General features: G+C 40.7%; 1 protein-coding gene across 13 annotated transcripts in view; it reads left to right on the forward strand.

Moving 5' to 3' along the window:
• The first annotated feature begins 4590 nt into the window (after positions 1-4590).
• Positions 4591-18155, forward strand: part of LOC120048511 (E3 ubiquitin-protein ligase UBR5) — a 46866-nt gene continuing 33301 nt past the window's right edge. For 11 of the 13 annotated variants that reach the window (XM_038994551.1, XM_038994559.1, XM_038994554.1 and 8 more), the window contains exons 1-10: positions 4591-4813; positions 7881-7925; positions 8083-8164; positions 8448-8524; positions 10695-10817; positions 11457-11760; positions 12030-12189; positions 12491-12640; positions 13262-13473; positions 13763-13879. In XM_038994551.1, coding sequence (XP_038850479.1) covers positions 4752-4813; positions 7881-7925; positions 8083-8164; positions 8448-8524; positions 10695-10817; positions 11457-11760; positions 12030-12189; positions 12491-12640; positions 13262-13473; positions 13763-13879 — 1332 coding nt within the window. In that variant the 5' untranslated portion in view covers positions 4591-4751. The remainder of the gene's footprint in view (positions 4814-7880; positions 7926-8082; positions 8165-8447; positions 8525-10694; positions 10818-11456; positions 11761-12029; positions 12190-12490; positions 12641-13261; positions 13474-13762; positions 13880-18155) is intronic. The other 2 variants (XM_038994556.1, XM_038994562.1) reach the window with 2 other exon arrangements.

Raw genomic sequence — 18155 nt, forward strand, 5'->3', positions numbered from 1 at the left:
ACTATTTTAACAACATCTTAACAATGTATTTAATCACGTAAACTAAGCCCCCATATATAACGTGACCTTGCCACTGACAATTCAGAATACAAAAATGCAGATTACCTGAAGTGAAAGTAAAAAACAAACCGTATATTTGTTATAAACCTGTTATAACCATAGACCAGAGGTTATAACACAACATAAGAAACTAAAACATGTTCATCTCACATTTACTTTATGTGTACACCTAGTACCAGACCAATGGCCACATAAACCAGATTTGTCCTCATGTTTTTCTTTTTTTGTAGAAACATTTTTGCAATACCGCTGAGAGAATTGTCAACCAGCTGTACCAAATCTAACTTTACTGAAGAAAGCAAGTGAGTATGAAGCAGATCACAGCAGCTGACTCACTGTGAATTTTGCAGTTTATGTTGATTCTGAGGGAATGAGAGAGTCTGTCAGATGAAGGACTCTCTCTCCACTCATTCACCTCAGGGGCAGGCAGAGAGAAGTGGAGCTCTCTATTCCCTTATTTTCCACTCCTATACTCTAAGGGGCTGTACAGTCATGAATTTCAGAGTATTAGTAATTTCCTCTACTGTATAGGCTGATGATGAAGAAGAAAGTGATGACGAACAGACAAACCTGTAGCATTACCTATGTGCCTCTCTTTGTCATTCAAACGAGCAGTTGTATACAGTTTAGATAATTTTATACCCCGAGAACACAGATGTATCCTTTTCCATTTGTGTTGATTTTTAACACAGAGCATATACTGTATCTTTTCTTTTTGGAGAAATATAGAAATCTTTATTTGCTGTATTAAATTCCTTCATAAATTAATTATTCTTCTGATACTGTGATCATAAAAGACAATATTTCTTGAAAAGGTACTATTTTTTAAGAAACAGGCAAATACGTGTGATTTGACAAAGCGTTATTGGGTACTAATCATAAGGTTAGGATTTGGGCCCTGTCTCAGGGATACTCAATCAGCAGCCAACAACACACTTCTCAAAAGGTGAAAAAAATACAAATAATTAAATGGTGAAAGACAAAGCCTGCCATCTGTTGGTATAAAAAACAAACTTCAAGACCATAGGTCTATACTGCTGAAGCTGTCAAAGCTGTTTCTAGATGAGTAGGTATATGCAATCAATGCTTCTGCTACATAATAGAGTTATCTAAAAAACTACAGCAGGTCTATCAAAATGTTTTAATTCTTTTTTTTCCAAAAAGATGTACTGTAACATATAGTCCCACAACACTGGAGGCGTAGTGAAAGCCGGTCATCATGTTTTTATTGCTGTGTGGAAATGTAAAAACAGGCTAAAATAGTTATACCATTGGTTCCTGCTGCCATGCTTCTTTTGGGGATTCTGCCATTATTAGGCCAGCACAGCACTCATATCCAGGGCAACATGAATCAAGCAGCACAGGAGTGCCTTTTACTGTAGCTAGGCTGGCCTAAGGTTACTCTGCTGTTCTATTGTCAATTTCCCTAATTTTTAATTATTTCAGGAAGAGGAATTGCATTTTTAATCTGTATTGTATTTTTAACCCACCATATCCAGTGTCCCTTTGGTTATTCTGGCTCTTTAATATATTACATTTTCATGTATAGATATTTAAATATTAACAGGGCCGGATTACTGAACAGGCATGCAGGGCTCGACCCACAGGGGGCCCCCAACCCCCACCAAAAAAATTAACAAATTGGGTTGTGGGCCCTCTGTAGGTCGGGGGCCACCCAGATAACTTATGATAGCAAAATGTGTAGAATTTAGAACATCATAATTCTCTCTCAGCCTCATGGTAAAATGTGAGCAATAGCACATTTTTCTCTCTGACCCATAGAAAAATGTGTAGACATGCAGGAAATTAGCTTTAAAACTGCAGCGTTTTCTCATAACCTCCTGACAAAATGTTTAGAATAGCATTATAAAACAGCAAATGTTTTCAATGTGTTTAAATGGAGGAAGTAATAAATAAATAAATGCATTAAAATAGAAAACACTTTTGAAAGAAAATAGGACACATGTATGATTTTGACAGTGGTTACTGAAGGTCTATAGACAGGTGCTATATCTGTGGACCTTTTTCATTACGCCACTATACCCACTGGGCAAAAACTGGTTGAATCAACATTGTTTCCACCTCATTTCAACCAAAATAAATTATGTGATGACTGAATCAATGTGGAAAACTGATTGGATTTGCAAAAAGTCATCAATATAAGAGAATTTCGTATTTTATTCACACAACTTTTAACTTAAATCCTATGACAGGGTGAAATGTTGTTTGATTTCACGTTGAATTCATGTTAGTTGACAACAAAACCAAATGTAATTCAAAACTAGGCGTTTAATTGAAGTCTGTGCCCAGTATGTAATTCTTCTCTTGAGCTGTGGGGATGTCAACCAGCAGAGGGAGCATGGGGATTATACATGGCATGGGATACAGTCATTGGTTAATATACACCTCCACAAAATTCATATTGGACAGTGATCCTCAATCTCCGTGTTATAGTATCCACATACCAGTTTGCATAACGGAGAATGTTAATTTTTCAGAAAAGTAATGACAGAGTGGAAAGGAAATGTCTGAATGTAAGACATGATTTTGTTTGCTCTATTGACCCAGTTTTGTCATTGTCAGAGGAAGCACCTATTATCATTGTTTGCTAAATCCCCACAGAGCTCCAAATTTATTATGGATTATCTCAAACATCCTTGGATATGTTGGCAGCGTTCCTTTGTGTATCCTTATCTTGTACCTTGAGGCATTGTGTATAATCTTCCTTCTTAGGGTGGAGGTCAGAGACCTGGCGGGGTGGTGCCAGAATAACAACCTATCCCTCAACGTAACCAAGACTAAGGAGATGATTGTGGACTACAGGAAAAGGAGGACCGAGCACGCCCCCATTCTCATCGACGGGGCTGTAGTGGAGCAGGTTGAGAGCTTCAAGTTCCTTGGTGTCCACATCAACAACAAACTAGAATAGTCCAAACACACCAAGACAGTCGTGAAGAGGGCACGACAAAGCCTATTCCCCCTCAGGAAACTAAAAAGATTTGGCATGGGTCCTGAGATCCTCAAAAGGTTCTACAGCTGCAAGATCAAGAGCATCTTGACTGGTTGCATCACTGCCTGGTACGGCAATTGCTCGGCCTCTGACCGCAAGGCACTACAGAGGGTAGTGCGTATGGCCCAGTACATCACTGGGGCTAAGCTGCCTGCCATTCAGGACCTCTACACCAGGCGGTGTCAGAGGAAGGCCCTAAAAATTGTAGAAGACCCCAGCCACCCCAGTCATAGACTGTTCTCTCTACTACCGCATGGCAAGCGGTACCGGAGTGCCAAGTCTAGGACAAAAAGGCTTCTCAACAGTTTTTACCCCCAAGCCATAAGACTCCTGAACAGGTAATCAAATGGCTACCCGGACTATTTGCCTTGTGTTCCCCCCCAGCCCCAACCCCTATTTTTTACGCTGCTGCTACTCTCTGTTTATCATATATGCATAGTTACTTTAACTATACATTCATGTACATACTACCTCAATTGGCCCGACCAACCAGTGCTCCCGCACATTGGCTAACCGCGCTATCTGCACTGTGTCCCGCCACCCACCACCCGCCAACCCCTCTTTAACGTTACTACTACTCTCTGTTCATCATATATGCATAGTCACTTTAACCATATCTACATGTACATACTACCTCAATCAGCCTGACTAACCCGTGTCTGTATGTAGCCTCGCTACTGTAAATAGCCTGTCTTTTTACTGTTGTTTTATTTCTTTACTTACCTATTGTTCACCTAATACCTTTTTTGCACTATTGGTTAGAGCCTGTAAGTAAGCATTTCACTGTAAGGTCTACCTACACCTGTTGTATTCGGCCCACGTGACAAATACATTTTGATTTCATTCTAGGAGAGGAGACTGCCATAATTATCCTACCTCTTGCATCAGGACCAATATAAAAAAACAGTAGCAATTTCCTTTAAACTGTAGTCTACTAATCCTAGACATCATATATGAACACATTCTTGTCTATTGATGTTTTGTATTATGTCATTCTGTGTTACGTTTCATGTTTTGTTTGGACCCCCAGGAAGAGTAGTTCCTGCTTTCGCAACAGCTAATGGGGATCCTAATAAAATACCCAAATAACACACACTCAAACTCTGAGTGAACCCTTGGTGTTATTTTATTGTTCCTTTTTATTTAGGGTAGACTTAGAGACCTATAATAGGGAGAGGCTCCAGACAGTGTCCCTGGGGGAACTGTTTTTGTCTTACTTGTTAGACTGTTGGCAAAATTGTCAACCAATGTATATAAAGATGTTATAGAGACAATGTCTGTAACAAAACATAGATCATGAAACTATTGCTTTCTATCCAATAGACTTATCACAATCCAATAAAACATTTAAAATAGCACGAGCTAGACGTCTAGAAATGTTCATTTCCTTTCTCTTCATTGCCTTTCTTCTTTAAACCAATCCCGTTCCGTTTAACATATTCCCTGTTTCTGTTCAAGGTCCAACCAGCGTCCAGTTTTCGTGTGTGCTAACGTTAATCAACATACAGAACGAAAAAGCTTGGTAGAGTTAAGATGGCGGCATGTGGGTGAGGAGGCTGTAGTTCTAAGCTCGGGATTTTTTGTCATAAAATATTTATATGAATCCTTACATATACAGATATCGAGAAAATAACATTTCCCACACACTTGACACATTTGTGTGTTAATTTGGATTGGATCCATGACATCCATACACTTCGTGGTTCACCCGTTGCCCGGGACTGAGGACCAGCTCAATGACAGGTAATTGTTGCGGGCGTGGAAAATAAGGTTTTAAATCAATATATATGTGTAGGGTGTGGTGCCCGACGATTATCTATTTGTTTCGAAGCAATATTAATATTGTCATGTGTATTTCAATCAAACAATTTTCGACCACATTACCGTACTTGAAGCAAGGCCCGGCATCTTGAACAAGCCTCTTCAACGTAGCTAACAACGTTAGCTAGTCTGCTAGGCTAACAAGCTAGTTAGCCAGAACTAGCAGCAGTTAACGGAGCTGTTTCGTTCGTTCTCTGACTGCCTGGAATGATTGGCCGATGGTCAAAGTTGAGACGGACAATGCGGGTTGGGGGATGGGGGGGAAAAAAGAGGGAACGTCCGTGATTATGGCATTGTAATGATCCGTCATTGTTTGTTTTTTTGCATTTGACATTGTATATGTCATGTCAGCTACCTTTTGGATATCTTATTGTCGACTATCCAGCTGGCTAGCTCAACGGAACCATTGAAGATGTAGCTAAGTTAGCTAGTTAAGTGGCTAATAAAATAGCTAATATATTAGCTAGTCATTGCTTGATAACGTTAGCTAAGCTAGCCACACTTGTGCTAATATGTTTGCTTGCTAGTTAGGTACCGTTATCCAGCCAACCAATTGTAAGTTAACATTGGATTGCTTATTTGCTTCGATTTAGTTAGCTAACTAACGTTAGTCGTAATATTGTTCCTCGTGAATAAACATCAGCTCGTTTTCAACCTCTTATTCTTAATCTCCAGCATACAACATACAGTATGAGAAAACAGCGCTTTTCTATGATCTGTGGTTTAAAAATATAAAGGTCCTAAAAATGTTTCTCTGTGACATTGCAGGTAAGATTAAAAGTAAAAAAATTATGATTTTCAAAACCTGCAACGAGTTTAGGCCAAGGGTGTATTTTCTTGGTCCCCATGTCAGGGTGAATCACTGTTTGAAAATCAATGTTGATGTCATCGGGTAGTTAGAACTTTTTAACTTTATTATTTTATAAGTACAAAACTTAGAAATGCGCCGTTTTCACATATATGCTGGACAAATATAAATGAGGTTGAAAGTGGTGGAGTTGGCCTTTAAATTACAAAACATTTTCACAGACATTAGCTTAAGAGAGGCAAGGACTAGCTATGAACAGTTGACTGTGTATTGTGACCTGCATTTTGCTCTGCAGGTGATTTATAGTAAACCTATTTATATCATCCATTGAGATTGAACTGATTAATGGGCCGTTATACTTTAAGACAGAGATTGGGAAGTTGGAAAAGCACATCTTGAACGACCTTAAATTAAAATCCAGGATATGACATTTGAAGATAGGATTTTGTACTTGTGTAGAGCCCAGGGTCTGTACCATTGGCCACCTGCTTGGGCCTAATTAACCATCAAGATGGTTCAGTTGACTTGACTGGTTCCTAATACAATCATGTTCACTCATCTTGCGATAGAATTGTCTGATGTGGAATGACAATCAATCCCCAAGTAAGCTATATCTTTTACAAGCTGCTAGCACAGGCAATGGCTTGCATTCACATTTGCTATATGGTCACCATGTGCTAATATATCCCCCTACTGCTCAACTGCAGTTATTTGTCTTACCAAAGAGGTGTTTCTTACCTTAGTTGTCAAGAGGCATATTTTTATCCCAAATAAATAAGATATTTGCTTACAAGAATAGGTTGTGACTCACAATACGCCAGTCTTATGGACTGCTCGTGCCTCGACTGTTTAGGATGTCTTTTCATGCCCTGGCTGAGGACACACATTCTTCTCTGACCCACATGGATAGAACAGTATTTATTATTTTTGTACAGATTAGGAGGGGAAATTAGGTTTAGTATACACAAACACATTTCTTGCAGACTAAAGGAGCCCTTCTGTCCTGTTGATGTTGGTTATTAATGGCTCTGGGTGGTGTGCGTCATATATCAAGACAGTGTTGCTGGCTCATTGTTTATCTTCTGCAGAGGGACTGGTTACTGTCACTGGACAACCGGCTGGGCCATGCCTTCTAAGTCATTGCCATCCATTGGCTTGTCCACTGGGCTTGCTTGACAGGAAATGTCATTTGGCGTAGGCCTATTACTTGAATTTTCACCCCTTACAGCTTGCATGCAACTGTCTGATATCCTTTCCTCCCTTTGCAACAGGTAATATTGCATCTTTGACAAGATTTGTCCACTTTCTGTGGCTGACTTTTTGTATGATAACAGCCTTTGTGTATTGACTTGCTCCCTTGAGTATATAGATTAATTAAATGTTTGTTCACATCACCTGTTTCCTGTCACCATAACCATTGTTGTACTTAAGCCATTAGAATGAGAATCAATGCTTTCAGTAGTGTAGCCTATAGCAGTTGAAGCGCTGTTTAAACAATTGTTGACCCTATTTGACCTCATTTCATAGCAGGCAAAACGATTAAGGCATGTGCCTGGTTCACTCATTGAGAGAATAGATGCTAGAGCTGAAACAATAAGTAAAGCTGTCAGCCTGTCATGTTTTACGTGACATGTTTTTTAGACTTCGCTACAATCAAAGATTTTTCTGGTCTAGGAAGGTGACAGTTAAGGACTTGGAGTTGTACTAAATAGTAACTCTGCTCAACTTGAACTAAAAAGAATGGTCACAATAGTACTGATGTCTCCTCTGTTGGATGTAGCTCTGCACATGCCCTGTTTCTTTGACTGGGGGAATGACCTACCCACCCACTAGTATCCTCTGCGTGAGTGAAGGCAACAGTCCCAATGCAGTGCAGATGGTTATACGCACCATGCTCTAACTGTTTAGCTTTACTGTTATTTAGATGGTTTTTTTTGCAGCTGGTGAGTAATTTTGATACTGTTGTCATCAGCATTCATGTATTTGAGATTCTCATTGGACTTCTTGTTAATGTCGTGTAAGCAGATGCCATGCTCATTATAGTGTACACAGAGTACAGACTAGTAGAAATGTCCTTATTGGCCATGAATTTCCAGACCATTAATTGCACAAATTCACACCGTGAACGGAAATGAACGATCTCACTGTCAATGTTTTTTATTGAATTTTTATACTTAACAGACTTCGTGAAGTGTCGGAGAAACTCAACAAATACAACTTTAACAGGTAAGACATTAAAAAAAAAAACATTTTAACTGTGGAATTATCAACAAATGTATTATTCAGCCATGTCTTTCAGCAGGGACCACACTCCACAGATATATAGCGATCTTATAGCTTTTTTACATGTTAACATTCACTACATTGTCTGTCTCCAATGCAGTCATCCACACCTCAACCTGCTGGAGCAGGCCACCTTAAAACAGTGTGTAGTTGGACCAAACCATGCTGGCTTTCTGCTTGAGGTAACATTGAAGGATTTATGTATATTACAATCATTAACATTTGAGCTGTACTGCCTATACATTTTTGATGGAGATTGTGATTTCAAATGGCACCCTATTTCCTATACACTACTTTTGGGGGGAAAATGCACTACTTTTGGGGGGAAAAGTCAAGTGTCCACTTAAAAAAAAAAATGAATAAGAGCACCATGAATTAATAAAAAAATATATTTTAGTGCCGTCTTTTGTGACATGCCATCACCTTTTCTGTTTTGATAATATGGAGTAATTTCTTTCTTTCCAGGATGGACGTGTGTGTCGGATCAGCTTTGCTGTCCAGCCTGATCGTCTAGAGCTGACCAAACCAGATGGCAACGATGGGTGAGACTGTTTACACTAGGAAAATAGTTTCATCCTAATGGAGTTTAAGAGAACTTTCTATACCAGGGGTTGCATTAGCTTTCAGAAATCTGTATTTTCAAAACATATACCATAAAAAAATCTGCGTTTTAACCATTTCACCTGCGTTTTTATATTGAAAGTCAAGTGTTTTTTTTTGCTTCAGTAGAGTGATAAGGGGTGTGTAACTACATAGTATTTCTTCACACAAAATACATTATTGCAACACATTCGGTATAATTTTTTCATCATATGACCACAGAAGTGCAAAGCTATTAGGCTAGTAAATTAGTTTGCAATGAAAAAGCAAGGTATTTTTTGCAAAAACGATGGGTGGCCATCATATTTGTAATGTTTGTCATAGAAAGAATGTAGCCAGCTACATTTCCTAACATTTTGCTTGATGTTAATCTTGCTTTGTAACTTGTTACTGTAAATACTACACCGGAGGAAAGTACCGTATTCATCACATCAGTCAGAGCGCTGTCTGGCGATCCAATGAGAGAGCAAAGATATTTCATCCGAGTGGAGAAGTGCAACTGAAGCACAAAATGAGTCCTTTTACATTCTTGATTTAGAGCGAACCCTGACTGAAGCTGAGCAGAATTGACAATAAGAAGCGTTTTAGATCTGCATTTACAAAACGCAGCAAGATATTTGTCTGCCTTGACTCCTGCCTAGCAATGGTGAGTCCTGCGAGTTGAGTTCCACAGAGTTCTTACTAAGTACTTAGGCCTACTAGTTGAACGGTTTCAATATGTTATTATTTAGTCACTTAAAACACTATGACAAATGAAAGACCAGAAAGTGTTGACTGTGTTGAGGTGTTTTGCATCATGGACAATGTATGTTTTATAGATAAGTAATTGGTATTTTATTCAATTCCTGCAATTTATTGTCCCCCAAAAAAACTAGGCAAAACAAAGCTCGCAATGGTATTAGCATTTAGCATTTAAGAAATCAAGGCCGTGTTCTGAAAGCCAATTGCATTTATGAATCTGCTCTTTGCTTTTATTTTATTTTATTTTGTATGAGCAAGAATGCCTTTTTAGCTGTTGCTAGGGTTTGTGTTGGTGGCCAGCATGCATTTGTGAGTTTCATTGATCCCATATATGTCTTACCAGCAGAACAGCATCAAACCGTGAACTAGGCCCTCTAGTTGCAAAGCATGCAAGTGAATCAGCCTGAGAAAGACTGGTGAATAATGTGACTGGTATACTTTAAGATTTTCTGCAGAGCACATGTTTTGTTGCCTGGTACGGTGAAATAAGCTGAACTTTTCAAAAGAAAATTAGATGGTTTCAGATGGTAATAGCTTTGCAGTCAGCTGCGTTGTGGGTTACTGGAAAGCCTTACTGTGGAAACGAGCACTGCACATTTTCAATCAGTAACTTTGACAGCTGACGGAACAAAGCTTCCACTCGGAATACTATCCAGTCACACTCCGCACTATGTATTTCAAGTTTTTACAGTGTAATAAATGGTAAACAAATGTACATTTTTACAGGTTATTTATATTTTATTTCTGCAGAAGTCTGCACAATTCATTGTTAGGCCTACTATACTCAGTTGCTAAATAAAACACTTCTATATTTTGTGTGTTGCTAAAATGCCTAATAGTAAAATCTATCTGCATTCTTTCATTGGGAAGCAATTACCAATATATTGAGATACTGTGTACAAAGGAGTCATGGGTTTGAATCTGACAGGACAATGCTGTTATGGTCAGTCCCAGGCGTTGTTCATGATTTGGTGGCAAGTATGTAATGCAGTTGACTTAATTAAACGTAGACTGCAGCAAATTCATACATCTATGTACAATAGACATCACATTTAACACAATACACTCCGATCATATCTTATTGTAGGAGTTAGCAATCGCAGCCCTAAAAAAAAAAAAAGTACCTTTAAAAAGGAATAAGTCTTGAAGGCGGAATGAGTTGCAGCCAATTCTGATTCCCGAGGGTGTTGCCATGCTAGCCTCCATTTCCCCTGTTGTTTTTAACCTTAAACATAGAAATGTAAAAGCCCTAGACATGGGCCACAACCTGGGATTTCCACTCCCAGGTTGTCTTAATCTTTGGTCCCATGTGGGACTACTAGGTTTGTAGTAACTGATCTGATCTCCCGTCTTCCCGTCTTTTGTTTCCAGTTCAAAGTTGAGTGGCAGTGGTTCAGGGACAGGAAGGAGCTCCAGGCCAGGCAGGACTAGTGATCCTCCCTGGTTCCTGTCTGGCTCTGACACACTGGGCAGACTGGCAGGCAACACCCTTGGGTAAGTTCTGGCAGTAAGGGCCCTCAGGAAAAACCTCCCCTAGACACACTCAGGTAAAGTCGTTATACGGCTTCATGTGCATTAGCGCCACTTAGGCCTAGACAAAGACGGCTGCAGGAGGACAGCTGAAGCCATTATTATTATCCAGGATTCAGGTATTGTCCATGTAAAATGAGATGGCGCAGTCAGAATCAGACCTTGTACTACAGAGTTGTCCTGGAAATTGGGACCTTCAAACCAAGGCAGCAGCAGCTCTGAGGTTAAAGGCATAAACATAAAATGCCTATTGAGCTTTGATAGAAATGTGCTGTGGGCTGATTTTGAATAACACTAGGTGAAAGCAATCTGCCATACATTGTTTTTTCCTCGTTTTTTCTTACCTTACTGGCCCCTAAATTATGAGATTTAATGTGGTCAAATTCATCTCTCAAAAATTACAAAAGACATTTGCTACCAAACTATTGCTTCCAAATTGCAGTATGCATAAATACCCTAGGACCTCTGCTCTCTCTGTGAAAGCCAGCTGTCCCACAGTTAATTGCTAATCCAGTGCGCAGGCAGGCAGCCGTGTGTTGATTTGAGAGAGTTTCTGCTGTGTGGCTGACTGCTGTGCCTGACCTTCGCCTTGTGCTATAACAGGAGTCGCTGGAGCTCCGGGGTGAACGGTGGATCAGGTGGAGGAGGAGGAGGAGGTGGTGGTGGTGGCGGCGGCGGCGGCAGCAGCAGTAGTGTAGGAGGTGCAGGGGGTGGAGGTGTAGGAGGAGCTGTCAGTGGAGGAGGTGGTGGTGGAGGCTCCTCTGGGAGGTCGTCTACAGCTGCCAGGGACTCGAGACGTCAGACCAGGGTGATCCGCACAGGGAGGGACCGGGGCTCTGGTCTCCTAGGCAGCCAGCCCCAGCCTGTCATCCCTGCCTCGGTCATCCCAGAAGAACTCATCTCCCAGGTTAGACCCACTGTCTGTCCTCAACTACATTGATTTAAATTCTGGAAGTGACCCCACCATATGAGAGTTTCTTATCACTGAATATACCATTTTAAAGAAACCCTTAACAAATCAGATTTGATCGATTTATTTCTTGACCAGAGCCCCTCGTTAATTATAACAAGGTCCTCAACACATGGCCTTCACTTCTCTCTGGTGCTCAGTCACCACCGTCACAACATGGTTGATTTCTGGGTGGTGATCTTCATGTTGCCTCCCCGCTTCCCCAGGCTCAGGTGGTCCTTCAGGGGAAGTCTAGGAGTGTGATCATCCGGGAGCTCCAGAGGACCAACCTGGATGTCAACCTGGCCGTCAACAACCTACTGAGCAGAGACGATGAGGACGGTGACGATGGCGATGACACAGCCAGCGAGTCCTACCTCCCTGGAGGTACCACTTTATTTCACCTTGATGTGTATTCTACAGCTTTGTCTCATTAATATAATCTCTATTGCAAGAAAGACTCAACATGGCAGCTTTGTATGAATGAGCAGAGGGCTCTTAAACAGTTTGGTCTGGTTTAAGGGGGTTATGTGAAAGCTTTATGTAGATAGTTGGTATTTGCTACATACAGAGTTGTCCCAAAAATTCTAAATGCAAAAGTCTCTATTAACCTATGGGTTTGACCCTTGCCTGTTGGGACAGTAATAGTCATGTCAAAAACATCCCTCTTTTGTGTTGGACCTTACAGAGGACCTGATGTCCCTGCTGGATGCTGACATCCACTCAGCCCACCCCAGTGTCATCATCGATGCTGACGCCATGTTCTCTGAGGACATCAGCTACTTTGGCTACCCCTCCTTCAGACGCTCCTCCCTGTCCCGCCTGGGCTCCTCGCGAGGTAACTGACCATACGGCACTCAGAGCTGCTGCCTAGGGACCATCATCCTCTTCTGTAGTCAGGAGGTTGAGATTTAAATCATATTTCTCTTCCTAAATAATAGTAGTTGTAGTAACAAGTTATCTAAATGGATGTAAGATTACTTTTCACCATACATAGTATATGCTTTTAGTTCTCTGATAGTTGAGGTATATCATTAAAGTCAATGCTAGTCTTTCCTTTTCAACCTGTCGGCAAAGCCCATGTGGATGTGGTGTTGTGAATGTGTGTGGTGTTGTGAATGTGTGCTGCATGGCCACAATATCTGTTCTTCAGTGAGCCCTCTGAGAAAGGCCCGCTAGACCCTGTCATTACAGGCACCACTCTCTACTGCAGCCTTATGCTGTAGGATAAACCCTCTCCCTCGTAATGCATGTCTATCTCTAATCTATCCTGACCTGTCTTCCTACCTCACATTTTAACATGTGAGCGTGCAGACAGACACCACTATTAACTAACTTTCACCGTTTTACTGCCAAAACCCTCTTATTTGCATAATAAAAATAAAAAAAATTGTTGACGGGTCTTCCCCAGAGAGTGGCTTACTTTTATCCCACTGGTGTGACCCCATTGCCATACCAGTTCTCCTTCTTCCCTTAGAGCGTGACTCAGAGCTGTTGCGTGAGCGCGAGTCTGTGTTGAGGTTGCGGGAGCGGAGGTGGCTGGATGGGGCCTCGTTTGACACAGAGAGGGGCTCCACCAGCCGCGAGGGGGAGCCCAGCCTGGACAAGAAGATCATCCCCGTCCAGAGCCCTGTCTCTCTGGGCGAGGAGCTGCAGTGGTGGCCTGACAAGGTGGGAGGATGGGGACATTGATCGATTGGTTGATGGAATAATTTGATTAATGGGGAAGGTCCACTCATTTTGGTGTTCATTCAGATGTGATGTCAATAAAGCTTGTTCAGGGAACATGACAGCATTCATTTATCACATTAATGGATTTCCCACTTGGTTTATTTATATCAGTATGTTTTAATAGTTTTCGCTAGGTCTATATGCTCAATATTGTTTTGGGTTAATTAATATGCACAGATCAGGTTAGCAAATATTTCTAGGTAATGTTTCTGTTGGTGTTTTGGTCCAGGATGGTGTGAAGTTTGTGAGCATCGGGTCCTTGTTCTCTGAGCTGGTGGCAGTGAGCTCTAAGGGGGAACTCTACCAGTGGAAGTGGAGTGAACCAGAACCATACAGAAACACACAGGTAAACATCTGTACTGTACAACAATCCAACAGGACTGATTGCATGAAAAATGTGAAGGATTCAGCAGCAGCCTTTATCAAATAAAATTCAAATGATTTATCAGAGACCAGCGCTGTACACTAACAACACCAACTCTCCTCCTGAGGACTACTTTGCAAATAAGTGTTTTCATTCAAATACACGTTTTATTAGCAAACCCACCTCATTAATGTGTGTATGTGTATTAGAGGTCGACCGATTATGATTTTTCAATGCCGATACCGATTATTGGAGGACCAAAAAAAGCCAATACTGATTAATCGGCCGTTTTTGTTTTTTAATTTTTTTAAATAAATTGTATTTATTTATTTGTAATATTGACAATTACAACTACTGAATGAACACTTAATTTAACTTAATATACATCAATAAAATCAATTTAGCCTCAAATAAATAATGAAACATGTTCAATTTGGTTTAAATAATGCAAAAAAAGTGTTGAAGAAAGTAAAAGTGCAGTATGTGCCAAGTAAAAAAGCTAACGTTTAAGTTCCTTGCTCAGAACATATGAAAGCTGGTGGTTCCTTTTTAACATGAGTCTTCAATATTCCCAGGTAAGAAGTTTTAGGTTGTAGTTATTATAGGAATTATAGGACTATTTCTTTCTATACCATTTGTATTTCATATACCTTTCACTATTGGATTTTCTTATAGGCACTATAGTATTGCCATTGTAACAGTATAGCTTCCGTCCCTCTCCTCGCCCCTACCTGGGCTCGAACCAGGAACACATCGACAACAGCCACCCTCGAAGCATCGTTACCCATCGCTCCACAAAAGTGGCGGCCCTTGCAGAGCAAGGGGAACAACTACTTCAAGATCTCAGAGCGAGTGACGTCACCGATTGAAACGCTATTACCGCGCACCCCGCTTACTAGCTAGCCATTTCACACCGGTTACACCAGCATAATCTCGGGAGTTGATAGGCTTGAAGTCATATACGGCTCAATGCTTGAAGCACAGCGAAGAGCTGCTGGCAAATGCAGGAAAGTGCTGTTTGAATGAGTACTTACGAGCCTGCTGCTGCCCACCACCGTTCAGTCAGACTGCTCTATCAAATCATAAACTTAATTATAACATAATAAAACACAGAAATATGAGCCGTAGGTCATTAATATGGTCAAATCTGGAAACGATCATTTTGAAAACAAAACGTTTATTCTTTCAGTGAAATATGGAACCGTTACGTATTTTATCAAACGGGTGGCATCCCTAAGTCTAAATATTGCTGTTACATTGTACAACCTTCAATGTTATGTCATAATTATGTAAAATTCTAGCAAATTAATTACGGTCTTTGTTAAGAAATGGTCTTCGCACAATTAGCAATGAGCCAGGCGGCCCAAACCGCTGCATATACCCTGACTGCTTGCACGGAACGCAAGAGAAGTGACACAATTTCTCATGTTAAAAGAAATTCATGTTAGCAGGCAATGTTAACTAAATATGCAGGTTTAAAAATATATACACTTGTGTATTGATTTTAAGAAAGGCATTGATGTTTATGGTTAGGTACACATTGGTGCAACGACAGTGCTTTTTTTTGCGATTGCGCTTGCTAAATCATCACCTGTTGGCAAAGTAGGCTGTGATTCGATGAGAAATTAACAGGCACCGCATCGATTACATGCAACGTAGGACACGCTAGATAAACTAGTAATATCATCAACCATGTGTAGTTAACTAGTGATTATGTTAAGATTGATTGTTTTTTATAAGATAAGTTTAATGCTAGTTAGCAACTTACCTGGCCTCTTGCTGCAGTCGCGTAACAGGTGGTCAGCCTGCCACACAGGCTCCTCGTGGTGTGCAATGTAAGGTAGGTGGTTAGAGCGTTGGACTAGTAACCGGGGGGTTGCAAGATCGAATCCCCGAGCTGACAAGGTGAAAGTCTGTCGTTCTGCCCCTGAACAAGGCAATTAACCCACTATTCCTAGGCTGTCATTGAAAATAAGAATGTGTTCTTAACTGACTTGCCTAGTTAAATAAAGTTTAAAAAAAACAATTGTCCACAATCGGTGTCCAAAAATACCGATTATTATGAAAACTTGAAATCGGCCCTAATTAATCGGCCATTCCGATTAATCGGTCGACCTCTAAAATGTGTGTATATGCATACACATTTTAGAGGTCGACCGATATATATGCATACATAGTTAAAAACCTCTTGGCGCACAGATCCCTTTAGCGGGATAATTTTCGGAAACATCCGCTGAATTGCAGAGCGCCAAATAAAAAAATAAAAAAATATTTGTTAAATTCATGAAATCGCAAGTGCAATATACAGTGGGGCAAAAAAGTATTTAGTCAGCCACCAATTGTGCAAGTTCTCCCACTTAAAAAGATGAGAGAGGCCTGTAATTTTCATCATAGGTACACTTCAACTATGACAGACAAAATGAGAAAATAAAAATCCAGAAAATCACATTGTAGGATTTTTAATGAATTTATTTGCAAATTATGGTGGAAAATAAGTATTTGGTCACCTACAAACAAGCAAGATTTCTGGCTCTCACAGACCTGTAACTTCTTCTTTAAGAGGCTCCTCTGTCCTCCACTCGTTATCTGTATTAATGGCACCTGTTTGAACTTGTTATCAGTATAAAAGACACCTGTCCACAACCTCAAACAGTCACACTCCAAACTCCACTATGGCCAAGACCAAAGAGCTGTCAAAGGACACCAGAAACAAAATTGTAGACCTGCACCAGGCTGGGAAGACTGAATCTGCAATAGGTAAGCAGCTTGGTTTGAAGAAATCAACTGTGGGAACAATTATTAGGAAATGGAAGACATACAAACAGACCACTGATAATCTCCCTCGATCTGGGGCTCCACGCAAGATCTCACCCCGTGGGGTCAAAATGATCACAAGAACGGTGAGCAAAAATCCCAGAACCACACGGGGGGACCTAGTGAATGACCTGCAGAGAGCTGGGACCAAAGTAACAAAGCCTACCATCAGTAACACACTACACCGCCCGGGACTCAAATCCTGCAGTGCCAGACGTTTCCCCCTGCTTAAGCCAGTACATGTCCAGGCCCGTCTGAAGTTTGCTAGAGAGCATTTGGATGATCCAGAAGAAGATTGGGAGAATGTCATATGGTCAGATGAAACCAAAATATAACTTTTTGAAAAAACTCAACTCGTTGTGTTTGGAGGACAAAGAATGCTGAGTTGCATCCAAAGAACACCATACTTACTGTGAAGCATGGGGGTGGAAACGTCATGCTTTGGGGCTGTTTTTCTGCAAAGGGACCAGGACGACTGATCCGTGTAAAGGACAGAATGAATGGGGCCATGTATCGTGAGATTTTGAGTGAAAACCTCCTTCCATCAGCAAGGGCATTGAAGATGAAACGTGGCTGGGTCTTTCAGCATGACAATGATCCCAAACACACCGCCCGGGCAACGAAGGAGTGGCTTCGTAAGAAGCATTTCAAGGTCTTGGAGTGGCCTAGCCAGTCTCCAGATCTCAACCCCATAGAAAATCTTTGGAGGGAGTTGAAAGTCTGTGTTGCCCAGCAACAGCCCCAAAACATCACTGCTCTAGAGGAGATCTGCATGGAGGAATGGGCCAAAATACCAGCAACAGTGTGTGAAAGCCTTGTGAAGACTTACAGAAAACGTTTGACCTCTGTCATTGCCAACAAAGGGTATATAACAAAGTATTGAGAAGCTTTTGTTATTGACCAAATACTTATTTTCCACCATAATTTGCAAATAAATTCATTAAAAATCCTACAATGTGATTTTCTGGATTTTTATTTTCTCATTTTGTCTGTCATAGTTGAAGTGTACCTATGATGAAAATTACAGGCCTCTCATCTTTTTAAGTGGGAGAACTTGCACAATTGGTGGCTGACTAAATACTTTTTTGCCCCACTGTACCAAAACACAGCGTAGCTTGTTAATCCACCTGTCGTGTCAGATTTTGAAAATATGCTTTACAGCGAAAGCAATCCAAGCGTTTGTGTGAGTTTATCGATCACTAGACAAAACATTACAAACAGCTAGCAGCATTGTAGATTGGTCACGAAAGTCAGAAAAGCAATAAAATGAATCGCTTACCTTTGATGATCTTCGGATGTTTGCACTCACAAGACTCCCAGTTACACAATAAATCTTCCTTTTGTTCGATAAAGATTATTTTTATATCCAAAAATCTATTTGGTTGGCGCGTTATGTTCAGTAATCCACAGGCTTTTGCAGGTCATGAAGGGCAGACAAATTCCA

This window comes from Salvelinus namaycush, chromosome 5 (assembly GCF_016432855.1).
Source record: "Salvelinus namaycush isolate Seneca chromosome 5, SaNama_1.0, whole genome shotgun sequence".
Lineage (NCBI taxonomy): Eukaryota > Metazoa > Chordata > Actinopteri > Salmoniformes > Salmonidae > Salvelinus > Salvelinus namaycush.